The sequence below is a fragment of the Lithobates pipiens genome, unplaced genomic scaffold (genome assembly GCF_037356315.1).
Source record: "Lithobates pipiens isolate NorthernLeopardFrog02 unplaced genomic scaffold, aLitPip1_a1.2 Scaffold_16, whole genome shotgun sequence".
Taxonomy (NCBI): domain Eukaryota; kingdom Metazoa; phylum Chordata; class Amphibia; order Anura; family Ranidae; genus Lithobates; species Lithobates pipiens.
Genome location: NW_027507748.1, coordinates 431,675,946 through 431,689,487, shown reverse-complemented (window position 1 = coordinate 431,689,487; position 13,542 = coordinate 431,675,946). Strand labels below are relative to the sequence as shown.

Here is a 13,542-nt window from a genome sequence, read left to right as displayed (position 1 = left end):
AATGACTGTGGCAGAATAGTTTGTATATCATCTGTGAGGTGCTTGTGTTATGATTCCAGCTGACCCCTGCTGTGCTGTATGACAATGCTCAATCTACAGCAGAGTCCATCAGGGTTTGTCAGACCTCATTAAATATTTGTCTCCATGTGAGCAGCATGGTCAAACAGAGGTGGTGGGAGGAATGGCATGCTGTTAACTACGCTAGCTCTGGAACTGCAGCATGTATCAAAACAGGATTAAGTGCAACATGTACTTGGTCACTTGGGGGATTCAACACGTATTTTTAAAATGTGATGATACTTGTTCTCCTTTAAATCTGTTTCCTGCAAAATGTAAAAAGGGTTGGATGGAAAGCAGGTTTAAATTAAGTCGTAATCTGGTAAAAATAAAACATTACTTATGAATATTCCAAATGTTCCATTTGTAGGGCATAGGTGGCTAATCTAATGCTATATTTTTGGATTATAGGTAGTAGTGATTTAAGTGTGGGCCTCCCTTTTTTTTTTTTTTTTTTTTTTTTTTGACAAAGTACAACATTTCGGATGTATATGTGTTGGTGTTATGGACCCGCCACTATATACGAATCTGTCTGATTTAGTACATCAGGTCTGTTTATGTAGAAGGCATGCCAGCTTCTGTTGTACATCGGGATTTATGTGCAACAAACTAGAATGATTCAAGCTCATAGCAAAGTGATTGTTAAATGGATAGTGATATATTGTATAATTGTATATAATTTATGTGTGTTAAAGGCCATCTTGGTATATTGCGTTACAGCTTTTAAAGACTTTTATCACAATTTTTTATTTATTTTTTTAAACTTAATTTTGTGTCTTCTGTTTGTCAAGAGAGGAGCGTTGGAGAAGGACACAGAGCCATAGTACTTACTATGTGGGTTATAGGGCCACTGATAGGTGATGGACACTGGCACGCCCTAAGGCAAGAAGTGTACTCCCTATATAACCCCTCCCACTACTGGGAGTGCTCAGTTTTTTTTCGCCAGTGTCTAAGGTGTTGGTCACGAGTAAAGCTGTGCTGAGCTCCACTGGAAGCAGTCCTTGCTGGGGCTAGCCATGCTGACCGAATCCGTTCAGAGTGTTCTTTCATGGGCTAAAGGAATGGTACGGGGGCCTCGTGTCCGAAGAAACGAGGTTTTGCTTGCGAATGCTTCTCTTTTTAAAGAGCTGGACCCTGGGATCCAGTACTTTTTGGTAGTAAGGCCATAACGTTTTTTACTGGCAGGGTGCTGTTGCAGGTCCAGGATTGTGGGTATCCTCTAGGTTTCCCTGTTCCTGAAGGTTTCGGAGCATACCGTGAAGGGTGAAGATTGGGTTTATCTCAAATAACCTTGCAGCGAGGAAAGGTAAGTGAAGATTTTCTCCTTTTTAAGTTATAATGTTGTCATGCCCTATGTGTCACCACTGGGGGCTGTATTGAGCACTCGCCACCTGATGCTGGAAACAGCGCTGTCAGAAGCCTTCATTTCTCCTCTCCTCTGGCCACAAGTAGATCCTATAAGAAAGGGGGGGGGGGGTCTGGTTCTCCTCCTGCGCCCCCAATGTTGTTTTTTTTTTTTTTCCCCCTTCGAGGGACTTATGTGCCAAAAGCATTTACTTTTTTGGGAAAAAAAAAACCCAACAGACTAACGGCGTCAGACGCCGGCCACACGTAGAGGAAATTTTTAAAGCACTGTGTGTAGCTGATGCTGGCCATGGAGGAACACATGAGCAGGAGGTTGGCTGGTGACACAGGCATTTTTTCCTTTGACACATTTACCAGGCTAGGTATTAATAGCAGCTTATAGCGCTGAACTATAACCTAGCACTGTACATTGTTTTGGTAGTGCCTCTGCTTTTGAGCTTCAGGCTATGAATGGAAAAGGGACCAGGAACTCCTCTAAAGGGTTCTAAAGGAGTCAATGGTTTTCACAATAAACCTAAATCCATTTCCAAAAGAATGTCATCCTCCTCTGAGAGTGATTCTGCTGGTCAGATTGAGCCATCAGGGCTGTTGTTGCAGGTGCACTAAACACTTCAGTCCCTGTATATATCACCCAGGAGGTTTTTCTCTTCTACCATTTGTAATTTGGAAAAGAAGATTAATCCTATGATCTCTGTCCATAGTGGGTCTAAACATAGCAGCTCCCCATCCAGTGCTCAGGACCCTCTTATTGAGGTGCAAGGGGCAGGGGATCAGGAAGATCTTCCAAAAGATTTTTAAGATACTATTATATCCTCTTCTGTGGATCCTAATATAGAGGGAGTTTGGGATCATTTTGTGATCATTTAAACCTTCCCCATCTGGGGATGCCTTTCCCATTCATTCATGTCTGAAAAAAAAAAAGCTTATGTATTCTGAATGGTAACATCCGGATGAACAATATTATCCTCCTAAGAAATTTTCCACAGTTTATCCTATGGAAAAGGATTTTCTATAAGAACTGGGAGTTCCAGCAATGGGTCCTGCAATTTCCTTAGTGAACAAAAGTCTCACATGTCCGGTGGATAATGCGCTAATGTTAAAGGATCCAACAGAAAAAAAGTTGGAACTTCTTTCCAAAAGCAATATGTCTTTAGCAAGTTCAGTAGCGCAGCCGGTTCTTGTGGCAATTGGTGTATCTCAGTCCATTAAGGAACAGTTTGTGGAGATACTTAAAATTCTGCCTGATCAGCAGGCCCAGCAATGGTCTGGTGTATCAGACGCACTATGTTTCACAGTAGATGCTATGAAAGATTCTATCATTCAAGCCTCACGGCTTATGCTTGGACTAGTGCATTCTCGCAGAGTTCTGTGGCTGAAAAATTGGTCAGGCGAAGCACCATGTAAAAAGCTTTTAGCCAGTTTCCCCTTTCAGGGGGAATGGCTATTTGGAGATGATCTGGATAAATACCTCCAAAGGATCTCTAATGGGAAAAGTTCTCCTTTTACCAGTGAAGAAGACGTTCAGACATTTCTCCTTTTAAGTGTGCTGCCTCACTTGTGCCAGGGGCATCAGCCTCTAGGCAGTCTCGATGGCCTCAACCGTCAGGTTCAAGGAGAAAACCCCAAGGGCAGCACCAGGGTCAAAAAAGATCTTGGGGCAGAAAGCCCACAAAGCAGAATGCTAAAGCCTTCTTATGAAGGGGTGCCTTCGCTCGCTTGGGTGGGGGGAAGACTCCTGCAATTCTCAAAGATCTGGCAGGAACAATGTTAAGATGGATGTCTCCTTCAGTTTCCGTCTTCTGTTTTCTAAGGTCAAATGTTCCCAGGGATCCAGAGGAAAAGAAGTCTCTCTTTCTAGCTCTGGATCATCTATTATCTCAGTTGGTGATATCAGAGGTTCCCTTAGAGGAACAGGGCACAGTTTTTTTTTTTTATTCAAACCTTTTCACAGTTTCAAAACCAAATGGAGAGGTAAGACCATTCTAGATCTCAAAGATCTGAATCGGCACTTAAACATCCGATCCTTTCGCATGGAGTAAATCGGTGGTTTCCATCCTGCAAGGAGGGAAGTTTTTGGCTTCAATCGATATCAAGGATGCATATGTATCCTGGAAAGTGGTGACGACAGATGCCAGCCTTCTAGGCTGAGGAGCAGTCTTGGAAGAAGGGGAGATGGTCCAGGTTAGAGAGGACCTTGCCTATCAACATTTTGGCGATTCGGGCAGTACGTCTGGCCCTAGAATCTTGGACGGTCAGACTATGGGATTGTCCTGTCAGAATTCAGTCTGACAATGCCACGGCTGTGGCTTACATCAATCACCAGGGGGGCACAAGAAGTCGTGCAGCCCAAAAAGAGGTGACTCCTGTTCTAGCTTGGGCAGAACAACATTCCTTGCCTATCGGCAATTTTCATTCCAGGAATAGAGAATTGGCAGGTGGACTACTTGAGTCGCCAAAAATAATTTCCGGGAAAATGGTCTCTTCACCCCGACATCTTCCTAGTGATATGTTAGAGATGGGGTATGCCGGACATGAACCTATTTGCATCCAGCTTCAACAAAAAAATCAACAACTTGGTGTCAAACAGGGGATCCGCCAGCATGAGGAACAGACGCATTAGTCTTCCCATGTGATCAGTTTTTACTGATCTATGCATTTCCTCCAGTTCTGCTACTTCCACGCCTTCTCCGTAGGATCAAGCAGGAACGAAGAGAGATGATTCTGGTGGCCCCAGCAGATCTTGATTTACTGAGATCATAAAGATGGCAGTAGGAGTCCCTCGGACTCTGCCATTATGGCCAGACCTTCTCGCATAAGGTCCGGTATTCCATCCTACCTTACGGACGAAAAATTTTAACAGGTTTTTACTGTTGAAACCCACTTTTATAAAGGATTGTGGGTGATCTCCTTCAGTAGTGTCTACTTTGAATAATGCCAGGAAGCCAGATTCCAGAGTCATTTACTATAGAGTCTGGAAGGCATATGTTTCTTGGTGTGGATCCAGGGGTTGGCACCCCAGGAAGTACGTCCTAGGCAGGATTCTTGATTTCCTGCAAATGGGATCTGAAATGAAGCTGGCCCTGAGTACTATCAATGGCCAGATCTCGGCCTTGCCAGTGTTTTTTCAACAGCCTCTTGCTTACCACTCTCTGGTGCGTAGCCTTATTCAGGGGGTAACGTGGATTAATCCCCCTATCAAGGCACCTCCTAAATCCTTGGGATTTAATTTTGGTCTTATCGGCTTTGCAGAATCGACCTTTTTTGAGACTTTATTGGAAATTCCCTTGGTTCTTTTTGACAAGAAAGAGAATCTTTCTTGCCTTAGGGTGTGCCAGTTTCCATCACCTATCAGTGGCCCTATAACCCGCATACTAAGTATTATGGCTCTGTGTCCCCTGATGTACATCAAAGAAAAGGATTTTACAGGTAAGCTGTTTTAAAAATCCTGTTTTCTTTGCTTTGCAAATGCCATATGACAATGCACTTGTATTTCTATAGAAAGAAAGGATGTCGCAGCATGAGTATTCACTTCAGTTGAAAAAACGCGAGCAGAGTTTACGAGACAGGGAAGACATGTTATTCAAGCATCAAGCTACTCTCAGCAAAATTAAAAGCGTTGAAGAGATTGTGCATGACAAATTTGGGATAATGAAAGAGGTAATTTTACATTTATTTATTTTTGCCCTTTTGATTCACTCCAGATTGTGACACATTTTTTAGTGGAAACGGACCATATTGACATTTCGGAGCATTACCAGGACTAGGAGATGCAATGAGATGCAATGACTGATCCTTTCTTTATTCACTGGTGAGGTTTAGTTCTGGTATATGACATTAATTAAGAATGCACTGATTTTTGTGCCGACAGCGAATATTTTCACGAGTACTCGTACTTGTAAAAATGCTCCCAATACCCCAAACCAATACTTTGTGGCATGAAGTGCGTCAATACAAAATGGACGGGCTCAAATCCCACTGCAAAGAGTCACGTGAAATTGGAACGTTTGCGGTGCGATTCCTTTCCAAATCACATGCGGTTTCCCGCACTGCTCCTGTGTGAACCCAGGCTGAAATCTCTGACAAACCTGGGTTCACGCAGGAGCGTTGGAGAAACTACATGCGATTCGGACAGGAAACTTCTTGCTTTCAAAAATTTCTGTTCTTTTGACATACTGGGAAGCATTTGATGATAAAGTGAGGTCACAGAAAGACAGTGCAAAATATTACTATAGTCATTTGGGCAATTGTATCCATGTAAACAGTCTTAAAATTTTCCCTGACAAAATGTGATTCCCTATTCTTACAGCTCCTTATTTTGTTGCAATTTGGATGGAGTTGTGACATCAGACTTGTAGCATATGTAACCTAGCCCAGGATAACAATCTTAGCTTTGTGTCTCCCCAGCAGTGCATACTTGCCTTTCCTTGCCCCTGCCACTATACCTGGCCGCCAGGTGTGAGGTGCTCACATTAACTCAAAATTTCAGATATGTTCTAGTAGCCAAACAAAGTAGCGCTTGGTTCTGAGGATTTAAATGATTTAAAAAAATAAATGCAGGTGCAAATCATAAAAGCAAGGCAGCCAGTGGTTGCAGGAGGTCAGTGATGGCAACTCCTGCATCAAGTAAGCTTTAAAGGGGAGGGCCAGCTGAAATTTTGTTTTTAAAAAAGTCAGCAGCTACAAACGATGACTTTTAATAAGCACACTTACCTGTCCAGGGTGCCCGCGATGTCAGCCGACCCATCCCTCGGCTCTTGGGTCCCGGCGCCGTCATTCTTTATAAGGGAAACAGGCAGTGGAGCCTTGCGGCTTCCCTGCCTGTTTCCTACTGCGCATGCACGAGTCGCGTAGTGCTTTATGACTGGGGAGCGCTGTGTTCTGGGACACACAGTTCCCAGAACACACCATGCCCCATTCCCCAGAAGACAACGTGAGGAGGAGAAGACTGAAGATCACAGAGGAGTAGGGAGAGGCAGATTAGGACAATCTGCCTAGCAACAGGCATTTCTGGTAAGTTAAAAAAAAATAATGTTCGTTCTCTTTTTTTTTTTTTTTTTTTTTAACATTTTAATGGAATTTTGTTTTTTAGGGTGGCCCTCCACTTTAAGGTGAATCTTCAAAATGCCCAGTTCAGATACATGTACACATACAGTATTGTGCAAGAGTTTTAGGCACTTATGAAAAAAACTGTAAATGAGAATGCTTTCAAAAATGAAATTATTTACCAATTAACCGTGTATAAAATGCATAAAAAGGAACAAAAACATAATAGTGTGTCCACCCTTTTGCCAACCTTTGCAAAACAAAGTCAATTCTCCCAGGTACACTTGCACACAGTTAAGCATTTTGTAGGTACAGTATATGATCCAGTTCATAGTTCATCTTACCAAAGAGGTGCTAATGATTAACAAGATAACAGATAAAAAATACAATCCATTTAAAGGCCCTCTCTGATAAAGATGACCCCCATGCCACACCACCTTCCTCTAACTTACCGCTGTGTTATTGGAAAAATAAAAAAACCCTATTTAAATTGCCCCTTTTTACTTAGCCACGGTCACATGACACTTCAGCCCCAAGCTTTCGCCTCTTCTTTTCACTTCATGCTCGAGGTCCTTCTTCGGGCATCCACTTCACTGCCTGCAGTGGAATGGTGGTCTCGGGGCACCATCTCAATGCTGTTATTAGAAGTCTCCAGTACTGGAAGAGGTGAGGGACCAGGATGGGAGATTGCGGTGTGTATTGCTGGCTTTATAAAATAAGGTGGAAATAAAGACGGTCAGCATAGGTTTTTAAATAAATAAAAAAATAAGCCATTGTGTGAGAAAAAACCTTGCTCTACTAACACACTGAGGTTACTTAAAGTGGAGCTAAACCCTCCAATCTTTTTAAGATAAGGAAGCTGCCACATTGGCCTATGTTTTAAACTGCCATGAAGCTGCACATGTGATCAGTTAAGACACCAGCCATTGGATGGTTTGAGAGTTTGGTTGAGAGCACAACCAATGTGACCGTTACATTTTCTGCACGTGCCAGGAATGTAACTGTTTTTTGAAACTGTTAAATCTGTGGGTTTACTTCCACTTTAAGACTGTTCAATGTAAAAAAAAAAAAAAAAAAGAATTACACAATGGCAAGGCTGAGTACATCAGCAGGATATAGGTTAGTCTTCCTGCACTGACAAGGTTTCTCACAGGCATATATTACAAGAGAGACCGCTGTTTCCAGATGTGCTGTCCAAGCTCTTCCATGGAGATGCACAAAGAAACGGGCAACATTCAGAACCAAAAAAAAAGTAGTCAGCCAAGGAAACTCAGTGCATCAACTGTGGGAAACCTCATAAAATTCAAGAAAAATGGCAACGTGTGCTCTGGACTCATAAATCCAAATGTAAAATATTTGGCTGTATTAGAAGGTTTGTTTGCCAAAATCCTGGAGAGAGATGTGCAAGGATGAGTGTCTGCAGGCAACAGTGAAACATGGTGGAGGTTCCTTTGCATCTTTGGGCCTGCATTCTGCAAATGGGAGTTGGGGATTTGGTCAGAATGAATGAACTACTCAGCGCTAAAAAAAATTACGAGCAGATACTTCTCCATCATCCAGTACCATCAGAGAGTCATCTGATCGGACCCATATTCATTCTGCAGCAGGACGATGACCCCAAACATACAGCCGATGTCTCATAAAGAACAATCTTCAATGAAAAGAACTAGGAGTCCTAGAAAAGATGGCATGGCCCCTACAGAGCCCTCATCTCAACATCACAGAGGCTGCCTGGAATTACACGAACAGACCAAAGTGAGTGAGATTGCTAAAACTACCAATTAACTGTGGGTTGTAAGTGTAGGTAATTCAAGGTTTTTAAAGGCAGAGGGTAGACACCCCAAATATTGATTCCATTTAAGGTATTTGTCGTCTTGGTTTGTTTAACTGTTTAAGTTGTTAATTGATAAAAAAAAATAAAAAATATTCATTAATTATTCTTGAAAGCATCCTCACTTTATATCATTGCTTCACAAGTGGCTAAAACTTTTGTACTGTATTGTTGTATTGTTGTTTTCCTGCCCATGGATTTGTAATTTTGCTTAGCCATTGTTATGATGCACATACCTCTGCTACTTCCTGGATATCTATACTGCTTCCTCGGTCAGAAACCTGCTTATTTTATGTTTTTTTTTTTTATTGTTCGGTATGCAGGCTGGGGACAGAGAGGTTCTATAGAAGGAGCAGTGCTGGATCTGAGCAGAATTGCGAATTACTTGGCAGCTAAAATGTTAGTAATTGATGTAGCTGTTTGCCGGGAGCTCCACTGTAACGCTGTAAGCTACATTTGGGTCTTCGCAAAATATGAACTCTTGGTGTGATTAGAGGACAAGTTTGGATAAAAATTGTTTTACTTTAAATTACCATTTTTGTCCAACAGGTGGGGTTAACCATCAAACCAGTTTCAGGGAACACATAGTGAGACCACAAATCTTGTGTGTGTGTGTGTGTGTGTGTGTGTATATATGTATATGTATATATGTATGTATATGTATATGTATGTATGTATGTATATATATATATATATATATATACTCTCAAATGACACACACATACTCTGTCTCTATCTCATGATTACAAATATTTCCTCACATTGTCTTTGTAGTAAATATGAAAAAGTGTTACAAATTCATTCATTTATTTTAGAGTTTCTGTTTGTTCAACTTAAACACCATATTTTACTCCCTTGTAAATTTAGATTTTTGAAGCCATCAAGGCAAACAACTTTAACGGGGCTTGTTCACACCATAGGTGCATGTATACTGATGGGGACCGAAGGGCAAAACTGCGCAGGTTTCACTTGCATCAGTCTCACATCAGTTTACATCAGTTTACATCAGTTTTCATGCACGTCGGTTATGTGCCCTGTTTTTTTTTTTTTTTTTTTTTTTTTATGTGAAAAAAAACTGCATACACGTTGCAGATTCCTGCTCAGAAAAAAATCTGCACATTGTGGTGTGAACAGGGCACATAAAGAACCATTGTTTTTTTTTTTTTTTTTTTTTATTTCTTTAGCTCTTGCACCATGGTGTGAACGAGGCCTCGGTCTTCTCCATGTACAACATTTACTGTCCTGAGCCACAGACCCGTGGCCAAAGTCCAATTGAATTTTTACTTAAAGTGGTTGTAAAGCCACTTAACCACTTCCCGACCAGCGCACGACGATGTACGTCGACAGAATGGCACGGGCAGGCATATTGGCGTACATGTACGTCCAATATTCGTTGCCGCCGTGCCATCGGGAGCGCGCCGCCGGCGGCGCGCTCCCGCGGTGGTCGGGACCCCCGTGAGTCCGGTCGCGGGACCTGCGGACTCGATCGCCGCGGGCATCCCCGCGATTGTCTCACGGAGTGGCCGAATGGAGGAAATGCTGTATAAACAACATTTTTCCATTCTGCCTAGCAACTAGTGACGCTGATCTCTGCTCCATGTGATTGGAGCAGAGATCAGTGTACACTAAATGAAAGCCCAACCCCCCCACAGTTAGTAACACACCCCTAGGAACACTTAACCCCTACACTGCCACCCACTGGTTAACCCTTTCACTGCCAGTGTCATTTACACAGGAATCACTGCATTTATATAGCAGTGATTACTGTATAAATGACAATGGTCCCAAAAATGTGTCAAAAATGTCCGATGGGTCCCCCACAATGTCGCAGTCACAATAAAAATCGCAGATCGCCGCCATTACTAGTAAAAAAAAAATAATAAAAAATTATTAATAAAAATGCTATAAAACTATCCCTATTTTGTAAACGCTATAACTTTTGCGCAAACCAATCAATAATCGCTTATTGCGATTTTTTTTTTTACCAAAAATATGTAGAAGAATACGTATCGGCCTAAACTGAGGGAAAAAAATGTTTTTTTATATATTTTTGGGGGATATTTATTATTACAAAAAGTAAAAAATAATGCGTTTTTTTTCAAAATTATCGCTCTATTTTTGTTTATAGCGCAAAAAATAAAAACCGCAGGGGTGATCAAATACCACCAAAAGAAAGCTCTATTTGTGGGAAAAAAAGGACGTTAATTTTGTTTGGGAGCCACGTCGCACGACCGCGCAATTGTCAGTTAAAGCGACGCAGTGCCGAATCGCAAAAAGTGGTCTGGTCTTTGACCAGCAAATTGGTCCGGTCTGAAAGTGGTTAAAGTATTACTATATACTGTAAAGTATTATGATCATGCCATCCCCTCTGTTAAATAACGTTATGTATCCCAGTGTCTTTGCTATATAAAAAAAAAAGATGCTGACTTCTACCTTATACCAGAGCATCTTTCGGCACTCGTGTGATATTAGCTTTTTGTTGTGATATTTTTTAGATGTTTATCCCCAAAGCAAGAGACACAAGAGCGCATTAGCATAGTTAAGTATGTAGTCATTTTTTGATTTAAAAAAAAAAAGCTTCTCACAGAAGTAGCCAAAAAAATCATTCATACTGTGTGCCAATAGTTTGTGGTTGAAGTCCCAGAAAGTCAAGGTGGATTGTAGTCACAAACTACAGGTGCTGATAAAAGAGCACCACTTCTTCCTTGCCATGCGATAGATTTAATATCATCTCCCACCACTCTCGCGGACTCATCTGCACTATGTTTTAGGTTAACACCCACTGACCACAATCGGTGTTCTCTGGAATTTGCAGCTCAGCCAAATGGAATCAATATGGACAGAGTGGATGACCCGTAGTTATTTGGATACTTTTACAATTTTTTTTTTTTAGTTTTATACTGTAATAAATATAGGACTACTGGCGCGTTCTGGATTCTCTTTTGAGTTTTTAGTTAATGCTTTTATTAATGTGAGATGCAAAGCTTTAAATAGAGTAGTTTAATGGGCAATAATCTAGCTGGCTCTCTTTCTGTGGTGAGGTTTCAGATTATAATATTGATGTTTGTTTATTAAATACAAAGCTCTGGTGGATCTTGTATTTAAAATATCTGGATCTACAAAGACCTTAATACCAGCAGTTTAATGCCTAATTTCAGCTAGAAGTTTTTTGTTTTTTTTTAATTTACCCTCACTTGCTCTCTCTAGCGCTTGTTAACACGTGCATCAATACCCTGCATTTAAGCAACATCTATTCAGAGATTTTAAAGCCTCATTACTGCCCTTCATTGCCTCACATGAATATTACAATGGGCACTACACACTGCTGTTCACACAGCGGTAGCATTGTGTTGTGTCATGCTAAAAATTAAGCAGCATGACGCTTTCATGAGGCATCGATGCTTGCCAGCCTCCTCCATTGATTTCAGTGGTAATGGCTCTGTAGCCACACCTTAACAGAACCAAGACCATTTTTGACATGTTGGTGAAACATTTTATAAAGTGTTAGCTGGGCATTGGCAGAGAGACAGTGGAGGCTTTGCTATCCCAGAATGCACTGGGAAATAATGGAGAACTAGGACAGAGCAGCTCCAGCCACTTCCTACTTATACAGCACAGCTGTGTGGTAACACTATTTGCTTGTGTGTTCAGACAAAAGCATCAACCAGCAAGCACTTCTGTGGGAGCAGAGGCATTGTGCATTATTGTCAGCGGCAAAAGCTTTGTGTCTGCAAAGTTGAGCTGCACCCAGCCAAATGTCAGAGAGATCAAAGTATACAAATCCACCTTACAGAAAAATCACAGAAATTTCTGCTATCACATCACAACCTAAGCGCACCTCAGAGTAGATCATTTCCTCCACATCACCTCCACTTTAAACACTAGAAAAGCAACGCTTCCACAAGCTTTTATCAAGCATTCTCAAAGCTTTTTTAAAGCGCCAAGAAAGCAAAAAAAAAAACCCACATAAATGCTATAGGAGCAGCGTTGATGAAAATTTCTTCATAATCGACACACGTGTACGAGCCGTGGTGACCACACAGGAAGTGTGGGATATCTGCCCAACAGGGGTGCAAACAAAAAGTAATCTTTTCACACTCATTATATCAAACCAAACGTGCTTTTACTGAGGCCCTGTTGGAGAGAATCCTCTCTCTTCCTGCCCTGGTGACAACGAAAAAAAAAAAAAAGGAAAGCAATGGGAGATTTATGCAATGGGTTCAAAGGCAACAGTGAAAACTTCATGTAGATTCAAATGTTTCTCCACTCCATCCCAAAAAAAAGAAAGAAAACGGTTTGCCTTGAGTTGGGCTTTAATACGTCCCTTTTTGGTTAGCTAGTTTTGCTTTGAATCCTAGTCTCTATGCAAATTAGACAGAGGCCTTTTGTTCAGGTTAGGGTTATGGAAAAGGTGTAGAGGGTAAAATACTGGATGTTTGTGAGGAGGAACAAGAGGGAGTCTGCTACTTTTTGTTATTAAAGAAAAGAACAAGGAGGCAGACAACCAGATTTCCTGTCTGCTTCAGAAAAAGGGATTATCAGAAATAAAAAATCTGGCCTCCACATTCTGTGTACAGTGCTGTGAAAAAGTATTTGCCCCCTTTCTGATTACATTTTTAAATTTTTTTTTTTTTGCATATTTATCACACTTTAACAATTCCGGACCACCCACTGCATATATGCTGTGCCAGGGCATCCCAGCTGCCCAAAATCATGTACCTGTACGTGATTTTTTTTTTTTTTTTTTATACACGCGGTGCAGGTGGTGTGTTCGCCTCTCCCGCTGTGATTGGACATAGCTGGGGGGCCAATCAGTGGGTCCGGTAGCCGTGATGGCCGCCGCGACCCACCGTCTATTCAGAGAAGAGATGGAGCAGCGGTCTGCTTATGTAAACAAGGCAGACTGCTGATCGGTCAAAAAAACTAATATTTTTTTTTTTATATTGAGTAAAAAATATAAAACGCCAAAAAAAAAAAAAAAAAAGTTGAATCACGTTTTTAAGAAAAACGCACATGTTTGTGCACACAGTAAAAATGTAAAAACACAACAATGTGTGTGGCTTCTTCTTTCAATACTCAATACCAGCTTTGGAATTCATTTTGTGTTTACAGTGACAAAGGGGCTTATTTACTAAAGGGAAAGCCACCTGCCACTAGGAGAACCTAGGAGACAGCCAAAAACAAAAGCAAACAAGAACATTTTTTATAATATAAAATTTTTTATTAATTGAAAGGTTAAATATGTT

General features: G+C 41.2%; 1 protein-coding gene across 3 annotated transcripts in view; it reads left to right on the top strand.

The window, feature by feature from the left end:
* The window catches only part of CCDC138 (coiled-coil domain containing 138), a 92,821-nt gene that overhangs the window by 21,831 nt on the left and 57,448 nt on the right, over positions 1–13,542 (top strand). For all 3 annotated transcript variants that reach the window (XM_077482608.1, XM_077482607.1, XM_077482609.1), the window contains exon 5: positions 4,921–5,079. In XM_077482608.1, the coding sequence (XP_077338734.1) occupies positions 4,921–5,079 (159 nt within the window). The remainder of the gene's footprint in view (positions 1–4,920; positions 5,080–13,542) is intronic.